The 26,761-nt window shown below is 46.3% G+C and overlaps 4 protein-coding genes across 6 annotated transcripts in view; 2 read left to right on the top strand and 2 right to left on the bottom strand.

Moving 5' to 3' along the window:
• On the bottom strand, positions 1 to 19,989 carry LOC135378974 (zinc finger protein 501-like). Of its 3 annotated transcripts, none has more exons than XM_064612179.1 (5): positions 19,837 to 19,989; positions 16,911 to 16,992; positions 16,545 to 16,689; positions 2,478 to 2,651; positions 1 to 1,775 (listed from the first exon to the last, which is right to left on the bottom strand). In XM_064612179.1, the coding sequence occupies exons 2-5, from the start codon at positions 16,938 to 16,940 to the stop codon at positions 622 to 624; spliced, it is 1,503 nt and encodes a 500-aa protein (XP_064468249.1). In that variant the 5' UTR covers positions 16,941 to 16,992; positions 19,837 to 19,989; the 3' UTR covers positions 1 to 621. The 3 variants fall into 3 exon arrangements, with proteins under 3 accessions (XP_064468249.1, XP_064468248.1, XP_064468250.1); XM_064612178.1 differs by lacking the exon at positions 19,837 to 19,989 and adding an exon at positions 19,061 to 19,308; XM_064612180.1 differs by lacking the exon at positions 19,837 to 19,989 and having other exon boundaries at positions 16,545 to 16,772; positions 16,911 to 16,951.
• LOC135378976 (zinc finger protein 239-like) overlaps positions 1 to 26,761 on the top strand; it is a 151,019-nt gene that overhangs the window by 44,898 nt on the left and 79,360 nt on the right. The window lies entirely within an intron of this gene.
• On the bottom strand, positions 4,439 to 8,565 carry LOC135379166 (uncharacterized protein K02A2.6-like). The gene is made up of 2 exons (XM_064612411.1): positions 5,750 to 8,565; positions 4,439 to 5,698 (listed from the first exon to the last, which is right to left on the bottom strand). Exons 1-2 carry the CDS (start codon positions 8,459 to 8,461, stop codon positions 4,439 to 4,441), a joined length of 3,972 nt encoding a protein of 1,323 aa, XP_064468481.1. The 5' UTR covers positions 8,462 to 8,565.
• LOC135378975 (zinc finger protein ZFP2-like) overlaps positions 19,628 to 26,761 on the top strand; it is a 36,271-nt gene continuing 29,137 nt past the window's right edge. The window contains exons 1-4 of the mRNA XM_064612181.1: positions 19,628 to 19,717; positions 21,275 to 21,479; positions 25,854 to 25,956; positions 26,096 to 26,328. Of these exons, the coding sequence (XP_064468251.1) occupies positions 26,118 to 26,328 (211 nt within the window). The 5' untranslated portion in view covers positions 19,628 to 19,717; positions 21,275 to 21,479; positions 25,854 to 25,956; positions 26,096 to 26,117. The remainder of the gene's footprint in view (positions 19,718 to 21,274; positions 21,480 to 25,853; positions 25,957 to 26,095; positions 26,329 to 26,761) is intronic.

Genomic DNA, 26,761 nt, shown 5'->3' on the forward strand with positions numbered 1-26,761 from the left:
AACATCACAACTGGTTTTAATCTCTCTTGGCACACAGGACTGTCTCACAGTGATCCCTCCAGAGAAGTCATTCCCCTGACACTGGGTTTCCTGACATTTCACATGCATCACCACCCAATCCACCAATCCAACACCAGTCCAACTCTTTTTCAACCTCAGTCTGCTCGTGAGCTTGAGTTCCAAAACATCCAACAGAAATAGAATGATGTGGGATACGAACTGCGTCTCTACAGCGTCTGCACATGACCATGTGCTTCTTCAGGCCTCCGCGTCTAGGACAATAGAACTGATCCTTGGATGGTCTCTTTCTTGTCTACACGGTCTCTACACTTGTACTGTTGCTATCCCAGACACCTCATGGCTACTTGTGTAAGCACAGGTTCACAAACGAGCCAAACCAGCTCTTGCTCTGCTAGCAGCGTGTTCTATGGCTAGTGTGTGTGAGTACACTGGCTGAACTCTGCAGGACAGAGGTTGCAATTGTATGGCTTCATGTCCATAAAAGCCCCCTCACACAGGGGCAGGTTTGTGATTTGCCTGAAGTTTGCAGAACAGAGAATGCTCCTGTATGGCTTGTCACTCGACGCTGTGGCTGATTTTTGCCAGACAGAGGTCGCACATCTATGGCTGCTCACCCATGTGTGTTCGCTTGTGACGCTTAGGGTACCTGGTCTCTCTGAACTCTGCAGGGCAGACATTGCTCTTGTAAGGCTTCTCACCTGTGTGCATCCTCTCGTGACGCTGCATGTCTGTGCTCCGGCTGAACTCCGCAAGGCAGATATCACACTTGTATGGCTTCTCACCTGTATGCCACCTCTTGTGGCGCTGCACATCTGCACTCCGGGTGAACTCTGCAGCACAAAGATCGCACTTGTATGGCTTCACTCCTGTGTGTGTCCGCTTGTGCTGCAGTAGGCTCTGGCTCCACCTGAACTCTGCAGGGCAAACATCACACTTGTATGGCTTCTTGCTTGTGTGTTTCCGCTTGTGGTGCTGTAGGCAGTCATTTCGGCTGAATGCTGCAGCACAGACCTTGCACTTGTATGGCTTCTCACCCGTGTGTGTCCGCTTGTGATGCAGTAGGCCATGGCTCCCTCTGTACTCAGCAGAGCAGACATCGCACTTGTATGGCTTCTCGTCTGTGTGTGTCCGCTTGTGGCGCTGTAGGTGCCCCTTCTGGGTGAACTCCGCAAGGCAGACATGACATTTGTATGGCTTCTCACCCGTGTGTGTCCTCTTATGAACCCGTAGGTACCCGTGCCGGCTGAACTCTGCAGGGCAGACATCGCACTTGTATGGCTTCACGTCCGTGTGCGTACGCTTGTGATGCTGTAGGCAGTCATTCCGGCTGAACGCTGCAGCACAGACATTGCACTTGTACGGCTTCTCATCCGGGTGTGTCCGCTTGTGATGCAGTAGGCTCTGGCTCCCTCTGAACTCTGCAGGGCAGACATTGCACTTGTATGGCTTCTCGCCGGTGTGCGTCCGCTTGTGGTACTGCAGGTGCCCATTCTGGCTGAACTCCACAAGGCAGACATCACATTTGTATGGCTTCTCCCCCGTGTGTGTCCGCTTATGAACCCGTAGGTACCCGTGCCGGCTGAACTCTGCAGGGCAGACATCACACTTGAATGGCTTCTCACCCGTGTGTGTCCGCTTATGCTCCAGTAGGTACCCCTTCCGGTTGATGTCTGCAAGGTAGACATTACACTTGTGCAACTTCTCATCAGTGTGGGTCCTCTTGTGACGATCCAGGTCTGTGCTCTGGAAGAACTCTGCGGGACAGATATCCCACTTGTATGGTTTGGCTCATACTTGTATCGTAGAAACAGAAACGGAATACAATAAACAGACCTTGACCACACATAATCAACTGCTCATACGGTGCTGGACGAAAGTTTATGAAACATGCTCTTGTGCGTTCCTCCCTCAATGAGACCGTACAGAGTTACAGACATGCGCTTGGGTAACCCAGTCACCTAGTTGCAAGTCTGCATGGCCTCATTCGATGCTAGTGCATCACCCTGGAGAAGGAATGCACCAAAGCTTGTTTAGTAAAATTTTGTCCAGCACTGTACTTTTCAAGACAGTAGCACCAGAAGATGTATAGTGTGTTTGTTAGGGCTAAACATTGTGGGAGCATATGAAGGGAGACATAGTAAAAGACACTGTGCACCAGGGATTATTTTGCACTTGATTCCTCCGGTTGCATCTACTGTTCCTTATCTTCTCACTCACAAACATCGTTATGTGCAGTTGTTTATGCAGCGAAAGTCTGCAATCGTTGCAGTAATGTGGAATTGTATAAAGGATCTATAGATCTGTTTTGCCTGGTTTGAGTATCTTCCTTACATGCTGGAAAACTGATACGTAACAAACAGAAAACTGAAAAGCATTTCCGTTGCATGCCCCTTTTTGTCCATATGGTGCTGTTCAATTTGGTGTTGACCAAATCCCCTCGACCATTTTGTATTTACCTTCTGATGTTGGGTCACAGCTGTGTCCCTCTGCCTGTTCCTCTGTTCTCTTCTGTTCCTCTTCTGCCAAGACTGGAACATTGTAAGGCTCTGTCTTCACTTCTATGATTGGATCTTCATTCGAAGATTCCTCTTGAGGTTCTTCTTTAATGGGACACATCCCAACTGCTGCCCCTGAAGTAAAACAAAAAAGGATACAAGTAGGTCACATTGCAAATCTTCTTCTTGGCATATGCAGGAACTGCAGGTTTTCTTTTGAATTTATTTGTTTATTTATTTATTTATTATACCGTCAAGGCCCATTGGGCATTACAGAGGGGAGGGGGGAAAGAAAAAAAAGAAAATACATAACAGCAATAAATAACAGTGAACAAAGGTCAGTAAATCAGGATACTCAATTAAAATGTAACAAGATTGATGAAGAAGTGTGTTATACAAGAGCCAGTGAGTTGGGAGAGTTTACATCAAGGTGCACAGGCTGCTATGAAACTACTGTAAAACCCTTTAATTTCGCAGCCCTAAATTTTCGCGAATCAACAGGTATATATTCGCAACCACTAAATTTCGCGCGCTCCACGAGTTCCTCCTTCTGTGTTTTGAAATTTTTGGCGTGCCCTTAAAGTTCGCGAATTTTCCCGACTCACGAAATTAAAGGGTTTTACAGTATGCGGTGTTACTATGAGTCAAAAAAGGAACATAATGCAGAGCGAAATCGGGAGTGATCGCGAATGTGTATGATGTCACTAGGAAGGTGGTTCCACTCAGATGTGCGGGGGACGAAAGACTGCAGGCACGTATTACTGTGGTATGACATTGGGCCTATCTTGTGTTGATGATCAATCCGAGATTAAATGTACATGGGAGGAGGTAGAAGTTCACTATGCAAACAAGGCAGGTCATAGTAAAGTTTGTGAAGTAAAGTTTGTGAAGTAAAGATAGACGAAAGATTTTATGACGTGAAACAAGGGCAGGTAAGGCAAGAGTGTCCTTTATTGTACGTACTTATACTCGCTGTGCGAGAATAATTACCAGTAATGAAATGCGCAGAATTATTTTGGACAAGTTCGACTGCATTAATTAGTGTGGCTGAGCTAGGATCCCATATGGAGGCAGAGTATTCTAATTTTGAACGCACAAGAGACTTGTAGAGCAAAGTTTTTAGGGATAGGGGGGCTGAAGAGAAGCCTAACATGCGGTTTGCATTGTTAAAGGTGTTGCGACACTTTCTCTGGTGTGTTCGAAGCATAATATATATGCATCGTACTCATTCTGAGAACACTGTGAAAAAATAATTTTTGCTCTCGCTAGATTGGTTCGGAAAATAGGCGCAGCCACAAAACGACAACCCACGGTGTGACCTCAAGGACCCCTCTCCCCCATTTGGCTTGGGAGACGCTCGTCTTCCCTCGCTGCTCCTGTGTGACGTCACCGATGTCGCTTCCTCGGGGCCGTTTTTCTCCGTACCTGCATGTCATGGACCCGAAAACTTGAATATGGGATGGTGTCGGGTGATAGAATAGTTTTTCATATTGACACAGGTAGCAGAGCGTCATGATAGCAAGGATTTAATAGATGGAATGAGGATGACCGTACGTGACATGCACCCGCCGCTGCTGACACCGTCGTCGTAACAATATTTATCTGGGAAAGCTGGAAACCAACTGTCACAACACCTTTAATTATGCTCTTCCTAAGAAGTGACCAGGATAGTGTTGAAGTTATATGAAGACCAAGGTACTTGTATGATGACACATTTTCAAGAGTAATATCTGTGGTGTCTTGGACTAACGACGTAGAAACACTGCAACCACGTTGTTTATTTTCCCGACCAAAAACTACATTCTACGTTTTCACGCGCTCGGTCACTTCTACTTCCTTTTCCCTCTCATCGTGTCCTCGGTCGTCGTCTTCCTTAATACAACAACACTACATTCCCCCCTCACTTCAATATGCAGTTCTGCTTAGTTCAGTATGAAATCCTGAAGTCTTCTCGGCAGAGTGCCACGATTTTCCCTTGCTGGGTATCTCCGTGTGCTGGTGGACCCCGTCTGTGTCGCATCTCGGGCGACGATTGGGCCCTCGTTCGTGTTAGGTCCTCCGGTTAGGAAATGGGGGTCGTCCGGCGTGCACACCAGATCCTCGACCAGGTCCCAGTCCTCGGACTCTCGTGAAGGGCACGGCGGAATGCGCTTGAAGAACGAAGCGTTCCTCACAATTCTTCTGTCATCACGCTCCGCGGTGATTGCGGTACCCTGGACCTTCGTTACCTTGTACGGCCGTGGCTCATACGGAGACTCGTGAGCTAACGGTGACGGTCGCCTCAAAAGTACAGTGTCCCCTGGTCGAAGGCTGTGAGCTACTGCCTTGCGTTTTTCGTCAGCATAGCTCTTCATCTTCTGTTTCCGTCGTCGGTCGACGGACTCAACTTCTCGTCTGGAGTGTTTTTCTCGTAACTGGGGAAGCTTCACTCGGATCTTCCTGCCGAATAGTAGTTCGGATGGTGTGACACATGTCGTGGAGTGTGGAGTTGCTCTATAATTTAGAAGGTACTCGTTCAGCTCTTCCTTCCAATCGTTCCCTCCAACACACGCAGCCTTGACGGTCTTCTTTACGTTCCGTATGAATCTCTCCACCTCGCCGTTTGCTTGCGGCCACAAGGGTGTTGTGCGGTGGTGTCGTATGCCATTCAGGCGCAGAAATTCAGCAAATTCCTTCCCAAAGAAAGGGGGACCATTGTCCGTCTTCAAATCATACGGCATTCCATGCACAGCGAATATGTCGCTCAGTCTAGCCGTGACGGTTTTCGCGTTTAGAGACGAGAGCGTGGAAACCACTGGAAACCGCGAGTATTCGTCCACGACGACCAGCAGGTACTTCTGGCCTGGCAGAGGCCCTGCAAAGTCCGCAGCAAGTGATTGCCACGGTCCGTCTGGGAGCGGTGTCATCACAAGCGGCGATGTCTTCTTCTCATGAACTGTTCTTTGGCACGCTTCGCAATGTCTGATTGCTGCCTCTACTTTCTTGTCGATTCCTGGGAACCAAATCTTTTCCCTGATGAGCTGTTTCGTCTTCACGATGCCTTGGTGCCCTTGGTGCGCTAAGTGAATAGCCTGGTCTTGTACATTTTCTGGAATCACCAGTCGTGTTCCTCTTAGGACGACATTGTCCTCGGTCACTGTCAGCTCGTCCCGAATCTGGAGGAAGGGCTTCAGCCTTTCGGCCTTCCAGAGGCGCTCATGTGACTTTCATAGTGTGTGACCTTCCCGTAGTGCCTTGACAAGTAGGCTTATCTGCGGGTCCTCTTTGTATGCTTTTTCCACATCTTGCACCGTTAATGCCTTGGGTGTAGCTGCTCTCAGAACGAAGGAGACGTATTCTTCGACTGCGACGGTTTCCCGAGCTGGCCCGTCATCTCGATTTGGTACTGGGTGCCTGGATAAGTAGTCAGCAGGATTTTCCTTTCCGGGGATGTGCTGAACGTCGAAAAGGTAGTGCTGTAGTCTAAGGCTCAGCCGCTCCAATCTCGCTGACAGCTTGGCGCTTGGGTTCTTGAGAATGGACACCAGTGGCAGATGATCCGTTCTTATAGTGAACTTGGCTCCTGCCAAGTACGCACGGAAACGTTCCGCTGTCGACACGATCGCCAACATCTCTTTGTCAATCTGGGGATACCGTTTTTCTGTTGACGTCAGTGCTCTGCTGTAGTACGCGAGGATGCTGAGATTTTCCTTGTCTTTAGACTCTTGTGCCAAAACTCCAGCTACTCCATCTGGCCCTGCATCCGTTATTATGTAGGTATCCTTGCTGTCGTCGAAATACGCTAATGTGCGCACTTGGGACATTTCTTGCTTTACTCTCTCGAAGACTTTCTGATGCCGCTCCGTCCAAATGAATTCAGCATCGTTGTGTGTGAGGCCTCTCAGAGGCTCCATCATTTCTGCTAGGCGTGGAATGAACCGAGTGCAGTAGGTAAGCATGCCTAACAGACTTCTAACTTCTGTTGCGTCTCTAGGCGGTGACATTTCCACTACTGCTTCTACCTTCTCAGGATCGACCCTGACCCCTCCGGCTGCAAAGACATGACCGTAGAACTTCACACTTCGGACACCTACGACGCATTTCTTCTCGTTCAGTGTGATCCCTGCCTCTTCGAGATGCTTTAACACCAAACGTAACCTCCGGTAGTGTTCTTCGACTGTGCGTCCTGACACCAAAATGTCATCGCTCACGTTGATGATGCCATCTTCGTCTGGCAAGATCTGTCGTATGGCATCTTGGAAGATCTCAGCTGCAGCATTCACCCCGAACAGCAGTCTCTTGTATCTCCTCAGGCCGCAGTGCGTGGAGAATGTCGTTATAGCTCGGGACTCTTCACTCAGCTCCAGCTGGTGGTAACCCTCGTTGAGGTCTAGCTTAGAGAAGTACGCTGCGCCATTTAAAATGCTGAGAATGTCCTCGACAGTCGGCATGACATGCCGTGTTCTCGCAATGGCCACGTTTGCTTCCCTCATGTCTATGCACATCCTCACGGCGCCTTCCGTGTGTGGCTTGGGCACCACGACAATAGGAGAGACCCATGGGGTTGGGCCGGTTACACGCTCGATAATGTCGAGGTTCTCTAGTCTGGTCAACTCAGCTTCCAATGCCTTCCGCATCCGGAAGGGAATGCGGCGATGCTGACGAGCAACTGGTCTCACTTCTTTCGAGATTTCCAAGCTCACTTGGAAGTTCTTGAGTCGACCGAGACCTCCAAACAACCTTGGAAATTCCTTTCGTATGCTTACAGATGTCTCCTGGGCTATCGTCTGCACAATATTGATGAGTCTCAGCTCCATGGCAGTCCTGTAGCTCAACAGTGATGCCTGTGGTCCCCTCACGACGTATACCGGTGCCTCCACGTTGCTGTCTTTGAAGCTGAACGAAGCCGTGAATGCTCCCATAACAGGGATTTCTTGAGTAACCCCGTAAGGTACCAGTCGTGTCGTCGCTGCATTCTGGGGTGTCTGAAGGTGTTTTCTCCAGGTCCGCTCTCCGACCACGTTGACACCGGCCCCAGTATCCAGAAAGAACTCCAGCGGCGTTTGATTTATGCTTACTGTAACTACCGGGAGCTTGGTTGCTGGGTTGTGTATGTGGAACACAGACTCGTCTGAACTGCAGTTCTGTTGAGTCTCTCTTGCCGAAATGGCAGCTGACGAAACCAGAGACCGAACCTCTTCTTTGTTCCTCGGAGTGCTCTTGCACCAGTTGGCGAAGTGGTTCTTCTTTTGGCACTTATGACATGTGGCTCCCCACGCTGGGCAGCTCGCTTTTCCCTTCTTGTGGGGCCAGCTTCCCCCGCATCCGAAGCATTTTTGTGAGCTTCTGTGGTTGGAGCGATTCTCCTTGCGAGTGGCGCCTCCTCGCCAGGGCTTCTTCGCTGCCACTTTTTGAATTGTCTGATGTTGTGAAGGACCTTCTATGTTGGAAGCCTGTAGCTCTGCAATCTCAAGGCTACGGCCAATTCCCAGTAGTTTGTCTAGGGTGATATCCGTTTCACGGAGTGCGGCGCGGCGTAATCTGTGTGACGCAGTTCCCTCGATTATTTGGGATACCAACTCTTTGTCAGTATTCGCGAATTCGCATGTCGCTGCAAGCTTTCTCAGTCGGACTTGAAATTGGTCCAGCGTTTCTCCAGTATCTTGCTTTGCTTGGCGAAATACGTGTTTCTCGTACACGGTATTTTTCTTAGGGGCGAAGTGCGCTTTCAAACGGGCGACAGCTGTGTCGTAGTCCGATTGCGTATCTGGGAGGGTTTGAAAAATGTCGTACACCTCCTCTCCGGCATAACGAAGCAGCATAGCACGCTTTCTAGTGGGATCTGTGACGTTGGCGGCCAAAAGGAAGTTTTCGAAACGGGCGTGCCATTTAGTCCAACGCTGTGCGAGTGACGACGCGTCTGTGTGTGGATCGAACTTGGGGAACGCCGGTAAAAGGGTTTCCATATTCCTTACTTGTTCTTCGGTTCCCTGTTCTTGCTATCCTCGTGGGTTGCTGATGGAAAATACCTCGTCGCCAGCTTTTCCTGTGGTGTCTCGGACTAACGACGTAGAAACATTGCAACCACGTTGTTTATTTTCCCGACCAAAAACTACATTCTACGTTTTCACGCGCTCGGTCACTTCTACTTCCTTTTCCCTCTCATCGTGTCCTCCGTCGTCGTCTTCCTTAATACAACAACACTACAATATCGTGGAAGGAGGCAACATATTTGTTCGAGATATGTGCGCGATCTGTGTTGCCAACAATAAGAATGGCCACGTCGCCCTGCGGAAAACTCCGTGATAGGATACAGAAATCGTCTGCTTCTTTTCTGAAGTCGCTGGCCATCGGCATGCGGTTGCATTACAGCTCTGACCAAAAATATATTACGTGCGCTTCCATTACACTCCTCGTTGCACACTGGCCATGCTTCGAAATGAAGTGTGGCTGCCGACATAAATGGAGGAGGAGTGCGTGTTTATTTAAAACGCATTAAATAGTGTCGGAAAGAAAACATGTGACCTAGCTTCCACGTATCCGATTATGCGCCACATTATCGGAGACCCCAGAGTCCATGCTCGGACTACATTCTTCACCCGAGGAGGTATATGCCTCAGTGTCCCCATTTCGAGAGCAAAGGGGATGACTCAGCCCAAGGTGCTTCTGCAAGTTACCATGACAACAACGACGTACCCGCAGGCTGACTTAATACGTGACGTATGCATCAGAGAAACGCAGGTTTCGTCGTCTGCTATTACAGCGCGTTTCGACAAATTCCTCCAGAGCGGCTTGGTTATTCCGAATGAAACTTTGATGGTTGCACGTGTACAGTACTCGTGAAGCTGGATTTGGCTATGTTTCGGAATCACACCGGCTGCACTAGACCGTCCCTTTAAATGTCACTTCCACGCTGCTTTAATAATAACCCCATGAAGAAGTGGATACGCATGTGTCCATGCATACTTGCGAGAGCCTGGTGGCGGTGGTAGAGATGCGAAGCCCCGTAAAAAAAAAGAAAAAGGAACGGAAATTTTGGGACAAAAAGTTTTATTTTCGGTTCTTTTCCTCATCTCCGGAAAAATATGCCAAAATTTCCAGACGACAAAATTCAAAAATGTAAATTTTCGTGCCTTCGATGCGTTCCAACCCGCCAACAGTGCCTTAGCTGCCTCTAATCCTCCAACAACCATCAACTTAGAGCTCCATCTGGCTACTCCAAGCGATCGCCATCGCGTTCACATAATGTCGGAGTTCTGGTCGGAGTGGACAGGTTGTTCCAATTATCGGTCGCTGAGTAGACAGCAGTCTCATGGGATGCTCTGCTCCGCATTTATGCCTAGAGGGTGAACACTACTGAAGTTTCAAGCTCATTGTATGCTGTGGCTTGGCCGGCAATGCTTCGACTCAGCAGTAACCGCGTTTGTTCCCATTTTATCCAATTTTTCGAAAAAAAAAAGAAAATTTGTTTTTTTTTCGAGCAATTCAAAATTTCCGGAAATTTTGCATCACTAGGTGGTGGTGGTGGAACTGCTTGTCATAGGCGGGCAATGTCAGTAATATGTCAGGGGGACCCGTGCCTCTTGGCAGACTTCACGGAATATTTGCCTTAAAGCCCCCAACCGAGGATATTCCGAAGGAAAGCATCCCAGGCAGCACGGTCGGCGTCCGGATTTGAACCTGGGTCACCTCCTACCAGAGTACTATTGTTGAGCTATTGTTAACGAAGGAAGAAATGGGGCTATTGTGGCACTCTGCAATGGCCAATGACGAGCCTTAGCGTGGGTGCACTGAAAATTACAAGTTAAGTCTTCTTAAACCTAAAGAGTCAAAATCCAAAATTTTTTCTTGGAGCTGTAACACACAGCCCTAATCTATGAAACCACAAGATTTGATCAGGACACGGACACCACATGGGGCTGCTGCTGTCCCCAGACCAGCCTTGACTACAAGCCGACGGAACCAGCGGAGCAAGGGTTGCCAGCAGTGTTCAGAACTGTGCCCGCTTTGACGGGCTAAAAATATGCGCCGTTCCCTCGGCTGATTCAATATGGCTGCCTCCGGGTGCACACAGAGAGAGAGAGAGGGAAGAGCCACATTCAAGTTATTTGCTCTCCGCCGATCCTCCTCTGATCCTCCTCCCCCGCCTTTCCTTCTAGCCTCTCTCTCTCTACGTGAGATTTCTACGACTGAAGCTGCCGCTCCATTCAAGGAGTACAAAGTCAAGTGTGCCATCCGCAACAGTGCTTGTGATGAGCCCGTATGATATTCGGTGGGGGGAGTGAGTATTAAAAAAAAGAAAGAAAAGAAACAAAGAAGAAGAAGTTTGATCCGGCCCGATTATTCTCTCCTGGATCTGCATGGGCCGATTCTGGCTAAACCAACACCACTAGATATAGGAAGCCTGTGTGCTCGTCGACGTGATGTAACAATTAAGAGCCAGCCAATGAGGATCGGGGTTTCAATGGCCCTAGCCAATCACAGACGTGCTTTCAGCAGTCGTGGCCAAAGCGCAAGACGGCCTAAATCGTTGTCAAAACTGACTGCGCTTGCACTTTTCACCTAAATATTTAAGCCTGCAGGTTCCAGATGAACTGCAATTATTTGCGGGTACTTGAGTTCACAGAACGGTAAATCGCAGTAGCAGACGAATTCAGAGTTTATGCGTCCACGTAGCGAAGGAGGGAGAGGAGGTAACAAGCAGGCCTTCTCTATCCAGGTGGTGTTGGTTAAACCCGATTTCTCCCTCAACTCCAATCACGCATCAGACGGTACCCCGTACGACATGCACTATTTACGAGCAATTTATATAGGTAAATTTAGGATGCCAAGGTGACGACAGACAAAGAAGGCGACACACAACAGAAGCAGCTTACTCACAACTGACAAATTTAATCCGAAGAAATAAAACGCAACCCGACCTACAAGATACGATGACGTCAGCAGCGATAACAGCAGGTTTAGCACACTCGAACGACAATATCGACTATCTGTTCAACTCTCAGCAAGATAATCAGATTCTGCAGAAGACGAGGCAATTTATGGGGAGCTGACGCGGACTTGATGAAAAATGCTGATGTGTGTCTCCCTCACTGTCTGATTGGGATGCTTGGCAAACGTGCATGTTCGTTCAACCAATGGTGTACAACTGTGACTCCTAACGTGCACTGCAAGGTGCCCACCGGGCGTGTTTTTCATGGTGGCCGCACGTTCAAGTGATCTAACATTGACCCCCGGCTGCACCAAGGACGCTCAACGCAGAACTGAGTTCGCGGAGCTAGTTGAGCTCGGTTCCCGTTTCCGAGCGTTGCACCAAACGCGCTCAACACTAGCGCCCCCCTCAAACTCGTGTCAAACCTCCACTCAGTGGAACCGTCCTCATTGGCGGCTCAGGACAGGGAGAGAAGTTGATGCCATCACTCTCTTCGTCCGTTATTGGTTACAATAATGGCTGTGTCTAGAGGTCCGTCGGACAGACCAGATTCTTTATGCAGCGGGGTCCGTCGGATGGTCCGTGGTATGAGGAACTAGACCCTGTTTTCCTAACCTAACCAACCTAACCTAGAGGTGTACGAAGCTAACTTGCACTAACCTGACTAGAATAAACTAACCTAACCTAAAATAACTTGATCTAACACGACATTATGTTGAAAGCGGAGTGCCCCGACGGACTCCGTTGTATAAACAATCGGGTTCGTCGGACCGACAGACCCCATTCTTGACGCAGTGGAGTCCGTCAGGATCGTCCGTGGTATGAGGAACTAGACTGTTTCCTAAACTAACCTAACCTAGAGCTGTACGAAGCTAACTTGCACTAACCTGACTACAATAAACTAACCTAAACTAACTTGATCTAACACGACATAATGTTGAGCCGACGGACCCCGATGTTCGCGTCCGTCCGACGGACCTCTAGACACTTCCTACAATAATTAGTGCGAACAAGACGACGGATGGTTTTCAGTCGTTACTAGGCTGAGGAATAATGTCCACTGTTCTTCGGCGGATAAAGAGGCATATATCAAGAAGGGTGGGCCTTACAATCAGATCAGAAGTGGGAGTGAGGTTTGGTGCAACGCACAGTTGAGGGCTTCCCTCGGTTAAATGTGTTTTGAGTGAACTCGAGCACTAAGCCGGCCTTGCGGGAGCAGCGTGTTAAGCCGAGATTGGTGCAACCAGCCGTAAGACACCTTCCAGTGTGCCCAACACAGCACGTGTAACAGCTCAAAGGGATTTTATAAACCACAGACGTGTCACATTCACACTGGGGTTCTCAAGTCGAGCATAAGAGGCCTTTCGTTGAATGTGACACGTCTGTAGTTCATAAAATCCCTTTGAGCTGTGACACGTGCTATTGGGGACGAGCGCGAACGGTGGCGCCAATCCCGCGGCGGCGGAGCGAACTGCGCAGCGAGGATGCAACGCCGTTCGCAAGCTTGCCAACGCACCTTTAAATGCGGATCCCAAGCTGAGTTTCATAATGGTGTTCAGCAGAGGGACAGCCCTGAACGTTGCCTGCCCCGAAGCGTGGCTAGACAGAGCCAAATGAACATTAAATTCGTAATGAGTATGTTCCTGTTTAAGTTTGTGCGCACTAGAAAGGTGCGCGTGTGATGCAGTGCTGTTACGGACGGTCTTTGCCTTCCAGTTCCCCTATGGATGCCCACACCAGCTTACAGATGCAGATATAGAAATATTGATACCTTTACTAGGGCCTGTGAGAGATTGTACTTAGAGTAGGTAATTGCTATATGGTTGTGTTTTCTTGTGATTGTCGTGCTTTTGATATGTATCCTTTTCCTATTGTTCCCCCCCCCTTATGTGATGCCATAGCTATGGCACTTAAGGTATATAAAATAAATAAATATTCTGGTGTGTAAAAAAGTCTTCTTATCGGCCTTGAGCGCCGTGTCACAATTATTGTTTTGTTTGTCGTACTTGGTTACCGTCAGTGTATTATGTTTGATTACAATTATTTGGTGTAGTGCAGAATTACTCAGACCAATGCGGTTGCTCATGGGCACTGTAAAGTTTGAACTGAATTGAAAGATAAAGAGCGGTGCCTCATAGAACAAGTGCGACGTGTAACAATACATTTGAGGATCGTGAATGTTAGCAGCCAGTACAGAGTTATTGAATGCAGATAAACTTTCGAATGGTACTAATAGGTGTCAACAGTTTTAATCCTTTTTCATTTAAACAAATAACGACAGGTCTGCGATTGTGTGAGGTGCAAGCTTGATCGCCCCTTTAGCACTACGGCGACAGTCCTCAAGGAGCTGCATATTGCATACATTGAACGCTGTCATCAGTGATCATATGTATTGTTATCTCGTGTGTGCGTAGTAGTTTAGTTCCGGACACCAGCGGGAACTCGTATGCATTCGGATGTTTCATTAATATTATTATTATTGTTGTTATATTGTACAGTGTGATGTCCAAGAAGTCCATGAACTACTTTACATTGGAAACCATACAGCAGTGTAACACCTTTATTCCTACATAACTAGCTGGAGATATGTGACTGATGCGATACCAGTTTTCTTCAGGTGTGATATACCTACAGTAGAATCTCGATGATACGATCAGGGATGATACGAATGTCGGGATGATACTAATTCTTTTCCGGTCCCGGCCAGAATGCCTATTCTTCCCATGTATTAGAGCTCGGATGATACGAACACGTTATCTTGCCTTTACGGATGATACGAATGAGCCGAGGATGCGACAGAGGTCGTTCCCCTGTGACGCGAGAGCGCGCGAGTCATGCTGCTGCGTCTTTCGAAAAGGGAGGGTGATCCTCACCACGAACTCCCTTACATCATGTAGCGCAATGCAAGCAATGACTTTGCTTTTGGTGGTGGTGGTGGAAATAAGATCAAAGCGATTTAACGGCCCGGAACCTTATCTCTGTTTTGACCTTTTTACCCCCTCGCAACAATAAACCGCGAAGCTGTGTGACATCGCTCTGGCGGAAAACAGCGACCAGAACCCCAGAACACGTGGAGGGAACATATCAGGACAACTTGTGCAACATTACGCGTCACCATTCCGCAAGTCGGCTTCACCTAACCCCTGCTTGCTTTAGGAGAAGCTCGCTTTAGGAGAAGCTCGCTTTAGACCACTGTCGCTCGACTCGCGGGTGAAAAGCACGTGCTACGTCTTTTGAATCATCTCGCGTATTTGGGCAGCAGTGGCCAAAAACGGAGACACAAAAGCGTTACAACCGACCTCTTTCATTGACAGTAACGGAAAATGAACAGTCACTGTCTATTTTCTTGCCTAAATTTTTATTTTGGTTTAATTAGTTTGATACGAATTTCGGATGATACGAATTTTTTCTGCGACCCCGTGAGATTCGTATAATCGAGATTCTACTGTAATCTCTATCCTGCAACAACGGCAAAGCACCAGGAAGATCGATAGCACGATAAACGAAATCGGCCAAAAACATATCTGACAGTGCAGCGCAATGACGATTTTCTCAGGCCGGCTCTTTGATGGAGGCCTGTCGAGCATTCGTGCGTAGATTTCTTGACGGCACAATATCTCATTTCAGAAAACACCGTGTCGGATCTGGACGAGAAACCAAGAGCACCATATTGTTGCACTTTTCTGTCCACCAAGTAGTACTTTACCCTTTTATTTCATAAAGACGTACGCTTCGGCGAAATGCTCCGAACATGCCTCGTAATGCACCAATTTTTCTGGCACTTGCTTTCCGTTTCGCAGCTTGATTATCAAGATAATCATATTATAAGTAGGGAGTGACTTTTTCGGGTTAAATGCCTTTCTCAGATTCGGGGGGTAAAAATCGGGCGCTATTTTTAAATCTAATTCTGGGAGAAATCGGGCGATAATTGTGCCTTCGGGTGTTATCGGGTGTTTTTGTTTCTCCTTTTGTCTATTAAGTCATTTCCTAATCTCTCTCTCTTTTTTTTTTTTTGAGGGATCGTGACCTTCCAGCAGTAATCCCCGAAGGCATAGACAGTGTTGACACACATGGGTGTATTGCTGGGAACGTAAGTGACCCATTTTTACATGTGTTACACGTGGCGACCTTTGTTCGTCTTCAGTGGAAACGTCACTTGAGGATTTCATAGTGACTGGAATTCGGGGAGAAATCGGGTTTAACCCGAATTGGTCGGAGGTCAGTTCGGGGCGGAATAACCGGGCGGAATCGGGTTTAACCCGAAAAAGTCACTCCCTAATTATAAGCTTTTCATGTTTCAGCTTGTTCTGGAAGCTCATTCCAAGTCTAGCTGATGACGACTTGCAGTTAAAAACAGTGCAATACCGTACAAACACGACCAAACGCAGTCACTACCGCAGACACGCATCGCGCTGTTTCCACACTACCGGTGGATCACGTGACTTGTAGAGCGCCCCCTGTAGGTCACGCTCGCCGCCAATATTGGGCAGACTGGAAGGTGTCCTAATGTTAGATTACTTGAACGTGTGGCGACGATGAAAAACACTCCCAGTAGTCACCCTGCAGTGACTACTTGTGACTAGTGACTACAGGGGGGAATTGAGGTTGCACACCATTATTTGAACATATGTACGCTTGCCAGGCATCCCAATCAGACAGTGAGGAAGATACACGTCAACATTTTTCAGCAAGGACCGCCGACTGTGTCAGCTCCCCGTCAATTGCCTCGTCTTCTGCGGAATTTTATTATCTTGCTGAGAGTTGAACATATAGTCGATGTTGTCGTTCGAGTGCGCTAAACCTGCTGTTATCGCTGTTGACGTCATCGTATCTTGTAGGTCGGGTTGTGTTTTGTTTCCTCTGATTAAATTCGTCAGTTGAGAGGCAGCTGTTTCTGTTGTGTGTCGCCTTCTCTGGCAGCCTAAATTTAGTCATGCTACACCAACTACCCCGAACATTGCACTTTGGTGAGCAATTTATATCCAGGATTACGCAACTAAAAATAGCACCCAATTTTCCCCTCTCGAATCTTGTTTAGGCATTTGACCCCCAAAAGGTCATACCTATATCTATAGAACATTCACCACCCGAGCGTATGGTTTATAAAAGGATTTTACCATCAGCATCACCTCCTGATGAAGACTCGTTGCAGTGCTGTTGCTGTGTCTGGCCTTTTTCTGGTGAACACGGAACATCTGGTGGTTCCAATTTCACTCTCACGAGCTGACCACTGAACTCTGAGGAGAGCTGCATCTCTTCAGGCTGTGAATCAGAGGGGATGCAATGTGATGACTAAAGGACACAAGGATCTCTTGCCTCTTCCTTCATGGGGAGTAAACTGTTTGCTGTCCTCGTCCCATGTAAGGTAAGAGAGAGAGAGACAAGTGGTTTCAGAAGCAAAAAAATACAACATCAGTATCCACAAGTGTAATATAGAACTTGAAAATGCTGAACAGTGTATATTGACGAAAATGCCGACTCACTGTCTGCCGGAGGATCAACTGTGTCTGCATGGGTTCTCGGTGAAGATAAAAGATGTCCCAGTGAGAGGTCCTTGATGAAATCCTGCATAGACATTTTGAAGAAAGAGATATATGTAGTTGTATTGGAGTATTTCCTAGTTTTAACACACAGTAGTATTTGGATGACGTAAGGGGTGATGAGAGAGGAGGATGCTCCCTCTTTCCTAGGTACCCTTCCCAATGCGGAAGTAATGAGTAATTTGTCCAATGGATAAAATATAAGCAGCTGACGATCAATTCTATTTCAATGATTAGCATGCCCAAATGAAATTCTCAGTGTGTCTGTATAAAGCTACCCAACTTCTCTTACAAGGGTCACTTATAGCCATGCCTGGTTTATTTACTTGTTTGCATATTTATTTATTGACAGTCCACGCAGAAATCCTGCGAAAAAAGCGGCAAGTTCCTCTTGCTAACATGACAAGTCACTTACCCGACAACGTCAAGTAGTTTTTACAGGAATTGCAAATGAACGCATGTATTCTTCCCTCAATGGTTCGACCACTGTTCCTCAACAATATCATTGGAGAAACTTAGCAGACAATATTATTGGATTTCTTTCGCATGTAAGCTCTCCTTCGAAACGTGTCTTGTTTGCAATAAATTGTAGCACAGCCCAGTGCTGGCCACGTTTTCTACTTGTTTTCTCTTTTTTTGCGTCATGCATTTAGGGAGTGACTTTTTGGGGTTAAATACCTTTCTCAGATTCGGGGACTAAAAATCGGGCACTATTTTTAAGTCTGTAATTCGGGGAGAAATCAGGCCATAACTGTGCCTTCTGGTGTTATCGGGCATTTTTGTTTCTCCTCTTGGCTATTAAGTCCTTTCCTAATCTCTCTCTCTCTCACTTTTTTTGTTGTTTTTCTTTGGGTGATCGTGACCTTGCAGCGGTAATCCTCGAAGGCATAGACAGTGTTAACACACATGGGTGTATTGCTGGGAACGTAAGTGACCCATTCTTACATGTGTTACACGTGGCGACCTTTGTTCGTCTTCAGTGGAAACGTCACTCTGAGGATTTCATAGTGAATAGAATTCGGGGAGAAATCGGGTTTAACCCGAATTGGTCGGAGCTCAGTTCGGGGGGGGGGATATGCAGGCGGAATTGGGTTTAACCCGAAAAAGTCACTCCCTACATATAGTGCGCTTTATGATCAATATCTGCGGTTGCAGTCATATTAACGCGTCTCACAATATAATCGAAAATGGTTCTAATGCGCGTCATGGTCTGTGCTTTCAGAAGCATTATTCTGGACAAATTCTGGATAGCATCATGTTCCTAAGCGGTTGCACATGCTGAAAAGGGCAACCGTACCATAAAATTTTCATCACGAGTCTTTTTTCTTTTTTTCCCCACAACTATATCAATCAGCAGGTGCACTCAATACACACACACGTGCCATTCGGATGCACCTATGTCATCGAGCGCGGTTGCAGATGCAGATCTTACGTGCACGGGTGCAGTGCGGATGCTGTCAACATTATCTGCGCTCACCTCTAGTAATGGTAGAGGCAACTGATACACACATGTGGCTGCAACTGATGCGTCTGTAGTGGTATACCGTATACCAGTAACAAACTTTTTTTAAATTGTTGTTGCCATCATTGTTACTGCGGCTGCTTAGTTGTCACATTTTAAAAGTGATAAAACCCAAGTACAGGGGACACAAAAGGACGACACACACACAAACACACGAAGCACCCCTGCACTGAGGTTTTATCGCTTTTAAAATGTACCGCCAAGCAGCCCGTTTTTTTTATCGCTTTTTAAGTTTCACAGACTGGCGATAATGTCGAATCGCATGAGTGTGCCACATCGCGGCATTGTGACACTCAGTAGAGCACCACACGGGACAAACAAGTCAGGACAGGAGAGAGAGAGAGAGACAGACAGAAAGAAAGAGAAAAGGCATTATTGCGGCGAAGGGACCCCAACTTTCCAGACATCCCAGAACATCCTCACAGTCACACAAATCCACATGACGTTTCACGTGTAGCGTGCTCGAAAGAAAGCGTTGTCGAACGTAACATAGCGCAATACAAACAACGTTATATTGGTAACTTTTGTGTGCGCGTAATTTTGAAGCTTTTGTCGATGATTTAAACCTTACCATGTCGGGGCATAAGCACTGACTCCGGCTTGAAGTGATACGAAACTTTTTAGGTTTCGTGTCTGAGCCCGTTTAGAGTAATTTTCTCGCGCTTCATTTGCACACGACAACAAACTCAACCGGTCTCGAGGGTTTCAATCAGTAGAAAGTCAACTTTCCGCTCTGATAATCACCGTGTTATTCACCCACTACCATTTTGAATGCACCAAACTGTGTGAACTTCGCTTTGTTTACATGTTTGTTTCCCATTCGAAATTCGAACTTATCGCAACTCAGGGCCCGGCATAGAGATGCGAAATGCTGCTGCCGACGGTGTTGAATGGCGCTAGGTGTGAAATGACATAAAATGTGGAGACATGTTCCAGTTTAATAAGATCCTTATTTATGACACATATTGAATAACTCAAGCTTGACTTTTAGCAGTATTCAATGCCCAAGAATCAATTAAATTAAAATAAGATGCGTGATCATTATTGAAGGTTGTCATCGTCTGCTATGTAGTTATGAGCCATTCAACGGCTACGGCATCAACATCATTGAATTGAAAAACCAAAATAAACCATCGATAAGTGGAGAAAAGCGAAAGTCCGAAAGTCCCATGCAAAACCTCTAAAAAAGTTGGAAAGTGAACCTAAGTTTGGCAGGAGCTTTGAACGGGTAAGTTATGTAGGTTTAGGCCCATAGTAATGCAAGTTGCTCCTTTGTTAATGACACTCAGGCTTGAAGGCCTTCGAAAGCTGTTCTCAAACCCTATATGGTTCATGGAGAGTTCTCACCTGAGTCTTTCTTCGTGTTCTTTGGAGTGTTCCAGTTCCGCCACTGTGTCGATCTAGTTGAGTATGGCGTTCAAATCGCTCATTATTTTGAGCAGGTGTCGGTGACTTGAAGTTGTGGGGCAAAAACGTCCTGCGTTGTGTTTCTTACAGCGGGGTATTTAGGGTCACACATGGGGTGGGTTTGAGAGATCTGATGTTCTGAGGCTGGAACAAGCTAGAAAGACATACATACAAAGCCTCAAATGAGTAAGTGAGAGTTGCTGGTTTGTCCCTTCAGATGACGGACCCTGGAAGTCACTGGGGAGGTATGTCAGCTTAGCTCAGTTGGCAGAGCCCTGGACCAGTAATCCAGAAGGTGTGGGTTCGAGTCGTACAGCTGGCTAACCTTTTCAGTGGCTTTCATCTTTCCTGGTGTGGGTTTTCGGTCAAATCCGGGGTGATACGTGTGCCGCTCCCAAACTCGGTGCTTCGTTCAACCGGCACTAACCATATCACATCTAGGGCCGTTTGGAGGAAAACCTCGGCTTGAGAAGAGTGACTCACATTTCGTCCGTTTGTAGTCCATGACAAAAAGTCCACCCTGCACTGTGTCCTTAAAATATCTCGCTGTACGAAACACAATGCAAGACATGTCTGCCCCACAAGATACCGCCACTAGAGCACTGCACGAGCCAGGCACTCTTATGGCCAGGCCCGAGCCCGGCCATTTATCTGCTCCTGACCTGACCCGATGGCTCCATACCTGGCCTGTGTGCAGGACCAAGCCCAAATTAGTTCTTGGTTACCCGTCCCAAACCCCGTAAATTTAATGAATTTTATTTTAATTTTAAAATTTATTTTAATTAATTTTGTTTTATTTTTAAAATTTATTTTAATTAATTTTATTTTACTTTTTAAAATTTATTTTAATTAATTTTATTTTAATTTTTTAAATTTCTTTTAATTATTTGTAAAATAAATTATTCTAATTAATTTTATTTTAATTTTTAATTTTAATTAATTTTATTTTAAAAAGAGTCAATGAGAATTTAAATGCAATACCAAAAGAGTTTACTGTCAATGATGGTCCGGTAATGCTATCTCATTTGAACATATTTGGCACCATGCCAAAAGACGGTAGAGATTCTTCTTTTTTTTTTTTCTTACCGACACATGTTGCCGTTACGGGCGCATTAGATGCACCCCCACGTGCGTATGTTTAACAGTTCCCTCCAGCATCACTATTCACGAGAGGTGGGTGCGGATAACGCTGACATTATCCGCATCTGCACTGTACCCACATGTGTAAGATCCGCATCTGCAATCGAGTTAGATGACATAGGTGTTCCCACATGGGTACTGAGTATATCTGCCCATGATTGATATTTGTGGGGAGAAAAAAAAAAAAAACATGAGCACAGAAATTTTCTCTTATGTTTTCTTTCTTTTTCTTTTGCAGCATCCAAACTACTTGAGAACACGATGCCATCCAGAATTTTTCCAGAAAAATGCTGTTAAAGGGACAGTCTTGTACAGGCAGGGCGATTCCGAAAAACCTAGCCAAGACTGTCTTCACGAACACTGTACGCATACAACTGTCAAAGTTTCATTCAGAATAACGAAGTCGTCTTCGAGGAATTTTTCCGAACGTGCGAGGATAGCAGGTGACAAAACTTGCACTTCACTCTCGTACATCGTCATAAATGGCATTGGCCTGCGGGTACGTTGCCGATTGGCTGAGCGGAAAGCCAAGCAGCAGTTTGTAGTTGTTGCCATTGCCACAGCATTTGAAACTTGCAGAAGGATCTTGGGTTGAGTCAACCCCATAGCTCCCCTTTGCTCTCGAAGTGGGAACGCTGAGACGTACATCTCAGGGGCCCTATCCTGGTCAAAGTAATCTACCTCGATTACTTGAAATTTCTTCTGTCATTGGTGCACAATCAAAAAAGGCGTGAATATTAAAAGTGGTTGACACCTTCTATCAACCAATCGCCCCACGTGTTATCTTGGAAAGCGACCCGCCTTATCGGTGTTTCCTCCTGAGAATCCGAAGGCCACACCTGTGATCTGCCCGCCCTGCCTTGTTGCTTCGGTTCTTATGTGTCGGAAACAGAAAACTCTACCGACGTAAAACTAAATTTCGTGGAAGATGCGTGGAAAAGCACGCTCGTAATTTCCTTTTTTGCTGTTTGTCATTTTTCATTTTTCTTGACGTACAGGTGTGCAAGACGGCAATCTTTGTGTGACACCGTGATTATTGTACTTTGCATTTATAATTCGGTATGTGCCCGTGAGATGGCGCTGATCGCAGGCAACAAAATGATAAAAGCGCGAAGGATCATCGCAAAGGGTCGAATGGACAGTGTGGCGCGAGCCGTAAACGCGTTTATGAGAAATCGGTTCGTGCTTTAAATCTTGAGCTTTATTTATGAGTTTTTCTTTATATTTTTCTGTGTGTTCGTGTGCTCGACATGCGAAATGATAATTCGCATTTCAATATGCTTCTTTTGCTCGTGAGCTGTGGGGGTGGTAATGATACCGCAAATGAACATTGATAGTTTTACTCAAGAAACAGTGAACTTTGATCGATGAGTTTTTTGTGTGCACACCGCTACGTTGCAATAACATTGATTGTACGACGTACGGCTCGGACGACGCTTCGAAAAGCCCGCCGCTTTCACCATACGATGCCGCGATCGGCGCAGAGAAACGGTGTTACGCGGTGCTTCTTTCTCATTATTAAACACAAACGAAGAAAGACATGAATTTGTTGTTGTGACGAGCACATACAGACTTTATACAACACAATAAACGAAAATGCACATGCGGACCCATCACGAAACCCATCGCCGCTCAAAGTAATCGACCCTCTTTCGCTAGATTACTTTTCAGCTTTGAAACTAATCTTTTACGTCATTGTTACGTCAAAATGACGTAAGGTCACGGTCCGAGACTAGGGCCGAGAGGTTGCGAAGGAAAACTAGGTATAAATTTCAATTGAAACGGGCGGGATTTAAGGGCGGAGTATTTCGTGGCAGCCCCGCCCTACAGCTTGTGACGTAAAGTAATCGAGGTCGATTACTTTTGACGAGGATAGGGCCCCTGGTAGCGGAGAATGTAGTCCGCAGTGATGGCCAGTAGTTAAACTACAGTTAAACTACCTGATTGTAGTTAAAAAGTAGTTATCACCTACTTGCAGAAATGTAGTGGCAACTACTAGGTAAACTACTATTTTAAGTAGTTAACTACAGTAGTTAGGTTACTGAAGGCGCCAACTACTTTCGATTTTGTCGCAAGCTTTACGGCACGATTGTGCTTCCGACTTTTACCTTGAGCTACTTGTTTGATGAGAACGGAGGTGCAGAGCAATTGTGTCGCACAGAAAGAATCCCGCCGCAAGCTTTGTATGTGACGATCGTAGCAATAGCTTGAGCCAAAGTTTATTATTGCTTGTGATTCATATTTAGGTGTCCAAGAACACTACAAGGGATTGGTGTTGATGGGCAACGTTAAGTAGTTATAGATGTAGTTAAACTACATTGCAGTAGTTAAAGAAGTAGTTTTAACTACGCCCCTGAAAAGTAGCTGAACTACTAGTTAAACTACTCAATCGCAAAGTAGTTACTAGTTATAGTTAAACTACTGTAGAAGTAGTTAGTGGCCATCACAAGTAGTCAGTGCATTAAGTGTGAGCAGTGATGGAACTGCTGCGCCATTTGCGCCAAAGTGCGCCATTTGGGATTGCCTGCGCCACCCTGCGCCGAAAAAGTAATTTTCCCTAATTCTGCGCCACAGCTGCGCCGAACAAAGATGCCCCGGTCCGGACGCATGAAAACGAAACAAAAACCGCGAGCGATGCTCCCGCGCCCTCTATTCTCGTGATGCCTCTGGACAGCAAAGCCGAGTCAAGCCGTGTCGTTTCGGCCGAGCCCGCCAAGTCGACGAAGATTCTTAAACTGCCGGGATGTCACTGCTGAACCGAATATTACGTTGTTGTACTTCAAAGAGAAGTTGTGAACAATAAAGCGCACTGTTAGTGCATCAAGTGTTTGCGTCCTGGACGAAAGGTGGCTGTACAAATTTACCGAACATGTGGGCACGCCACGTGCCTGCGAGGGAATATTGGCTCGTTTGCATGGGAGCTGTTTTTAAACAACCGCGTTTTAACTAATTGTGGATGGGAATAACTGACGACGCTGATTCCGGAGTTGCCAGCGCCTGTACTATGGATCGCTCTACTACGTAACATCGCGCGTGCTCGCAGAGTGTAGGCGCGTAAGGAGAGCGCGAGAAATTGAGCTTTCAGGACTTAAACCGTACGTGCCGATAATTGTTCCCAGATGTCCTGAACCCCGATATTCGCCATAAATTGGAGAGTATGCATTGCAAACACGACGTGTTGCGGTGGGACGAAGTGGGATACATACGGCGGAGGTGCGCCATTCTGTGAAATTCTGCGCCAAATGCAGCTTTTTTGTGCGCCAGCGCCAGCGCCCGTGGGCTCTGAGGCAGTTCCATCACTGTGTGAGGTTTCCGAGATTGTGGCGCATAATTGTATACGTGGAAGCTAAGTCGGGTGTTTTCTTTCCGCTGGTATTTAATGTGGTTTTTCAATAAGCATGCACTCCTCCTCCATGTACGTCGTCAGCCACACTCCATTTCCAAACCTGATCAGTGTGCGATGGGGAGTGTAATTGAAGCGCGCGTAATATATTTTTGTTTGGAGCTATAATGCGACCGCGCGCACAGAGGACGGATGACTTCAGATTTGTGATTGTGGATGCGGTTGGCCTGTGACTTTTAACTTGCCTCTGAGAACTGAGATAGTTGTTCTAAATCAGTGTCTTTTGCCTGAGTACTGAAAGGAAATGGACGAGAGTTTCCGCGGACTCCGAGTCACTTCTGGAAGTCGTCTTCTCACGCCGGTGCACTAGCACGCACAAAAGCAGACGATTTCTGCATCCAATCACAAACTTTCCCGCAGGGTGACGTAGCCTTTCTTCTTGTTGCCAACACAGATCGTGGTATGATGCAAAATCTTTATCAATTCAATTCCTTTATCTAACAATGGTAACTCGCTTTGTCAGGTAAATTTGCAGTATTTCATTTTCAACAAAGGGCAATTGAATGGTACACTTTATGAGAGGGGCAGGGGGTACGAGACCGTCCGTTTAAAGGCACGTCACTGCAGACCGTGACACATCGACATCATTTTCGATTGCAGTCAAGCCCCATTACTATGACCACGACATTGGTCATAAAGCAAATTGTCTTATTAACAAACAGTATATGACGCAGATAAAAGAAAATAATAATATAACTTTATTAGACCAGTTGTACAGATTGGGACAGTGCAAGCACGGGCCTGTGCTACAATTTGTTGCAAAGCAAGAGACATTGTGAAGAACACCATACAGCTTATTTGCGTAAGAAATAAAAAAAGGAATTTTAAAATTTAAATTTTAAATAAAAATTTAATAATATTTTTTTAATAATAATTTTTGTATAAAAAGCTTTTCCAAAGATATTGTTGAACAACGAGGACCACTTGTTGAACTGACGGCGGTTGTAATGAGGGAAGAATACACTTGTTCATCCCTCGTTTGTGCAAAATAATCTCATGACATTGTCGGCTGAGCGAGTTGTCATGCCAGCGAGGAGGATTTACTACTTTTCCCCACTTTTTCGCATGATTTCCCTTTGGACTGCCGGTTGGTTTCTTCATAATATACTGCTAATAAATAAATAAATAAATAAAAGCAATGCAGTAAGTGACCCATGCAGTGGAAGTTGTGTAGCTTTACATGGACACACTGAGTATATTCTATTTAGGCACGATGATCGCAAAATAGAATTGACCATCAGCTACTCAGATGTTGTCCATTACACAAATTGCTCATTACTTTCCGGTGGGGGAGAGAACCTAGGAGAGGGGGGAGAATCCTTCTCGCTCGTCACCCTTTACATCTTCCAAATGTCACACGTTGAATCTGGGAAATATTCAAATACAAATACAAGCACAGTATTTCTTTCTTCAGGAAGAAAAAAAGTCTACCCAGGATTTTGTCAAGAACCTCTTACTCTCACCTCTTCTGTCTTAACCGAGAACCCATGCAGACACAGCCGACGCTCCAACAGACAGTGAGTCAGCACTTTCATCAATACACTTCACCGTTTTCAAGTTCTGTATTACACTTATGGATACTGATGTTGTATTTTTTTTTTTTTGCTTCCTAACCCACTTGTCTCTTTCTCTCTCTCTTACCTTACATGGGACAAGGACAGCAAACAGTTTAATCCCCATGAAGGAAGAGGCAAGAGATCCTGGTGTCCTTGAGTCGTCCCCTTCCAGCCCCTCAGATTCACTACCTAAAGAGATGCAGCTCTCGCCAGAGTTCAGTGGTCAGCTTGTGAGAGTGAAATTGGAACCACCTGATGTTCCGTGTCTACCAGAAGAGGGCCAGACACAGCAACAGCACTGCAATGAGTCTTCATCAGGAGGTGATGCTGATGGTAACATCGTTATATAAACCGTACACTGGGGTGGTGAACGTTATGTATATAGGTCTGACCTTTTTTGGGTTAAATGCCTAAAGAGGTGTTGGAAGGAACAAACCGGGTGCTATTTTTAGTTCCGTAATCCCAAGTGAAATCGAATAATCTCGATGCGTACGGTTGTGAATTTGTGGTAAATCGCGCACGCGATACGTGGTACAACGTGACGCGTGATCCGAATTTCAGGAGAATTTCGGGAAATTTGCGAGCGGTGAAAAAAAGCTTCCGGCACGTTAAATTCGGGGAGAAATCTGGCTCAGTTACTCAAACTAACTGGACTGGTTTGGTACAAACGATGATGTAACTGCATTTGCTGCCCAACAAGTTTAGTGTTTGTTCCTGTCTCAGTGAGGGCAATCTGTCGGGTAAACATTGGGTTTCACCCCAAAGA

The sequence above is a fragment of the Ornithodoros turicata genome, chromosome 1, assembly GCF_037126465.1.
Source record: "Ornithodoros turicata isolate Travis chromosome 1, ASM3712646v1, whole genome shotgun sequence".
NCBI lineage: Eukaryota > Metazoa > Arthropoda > Arachnida > Ixodida > Argasidae > Ornithodoros > Ornithodoros turicata.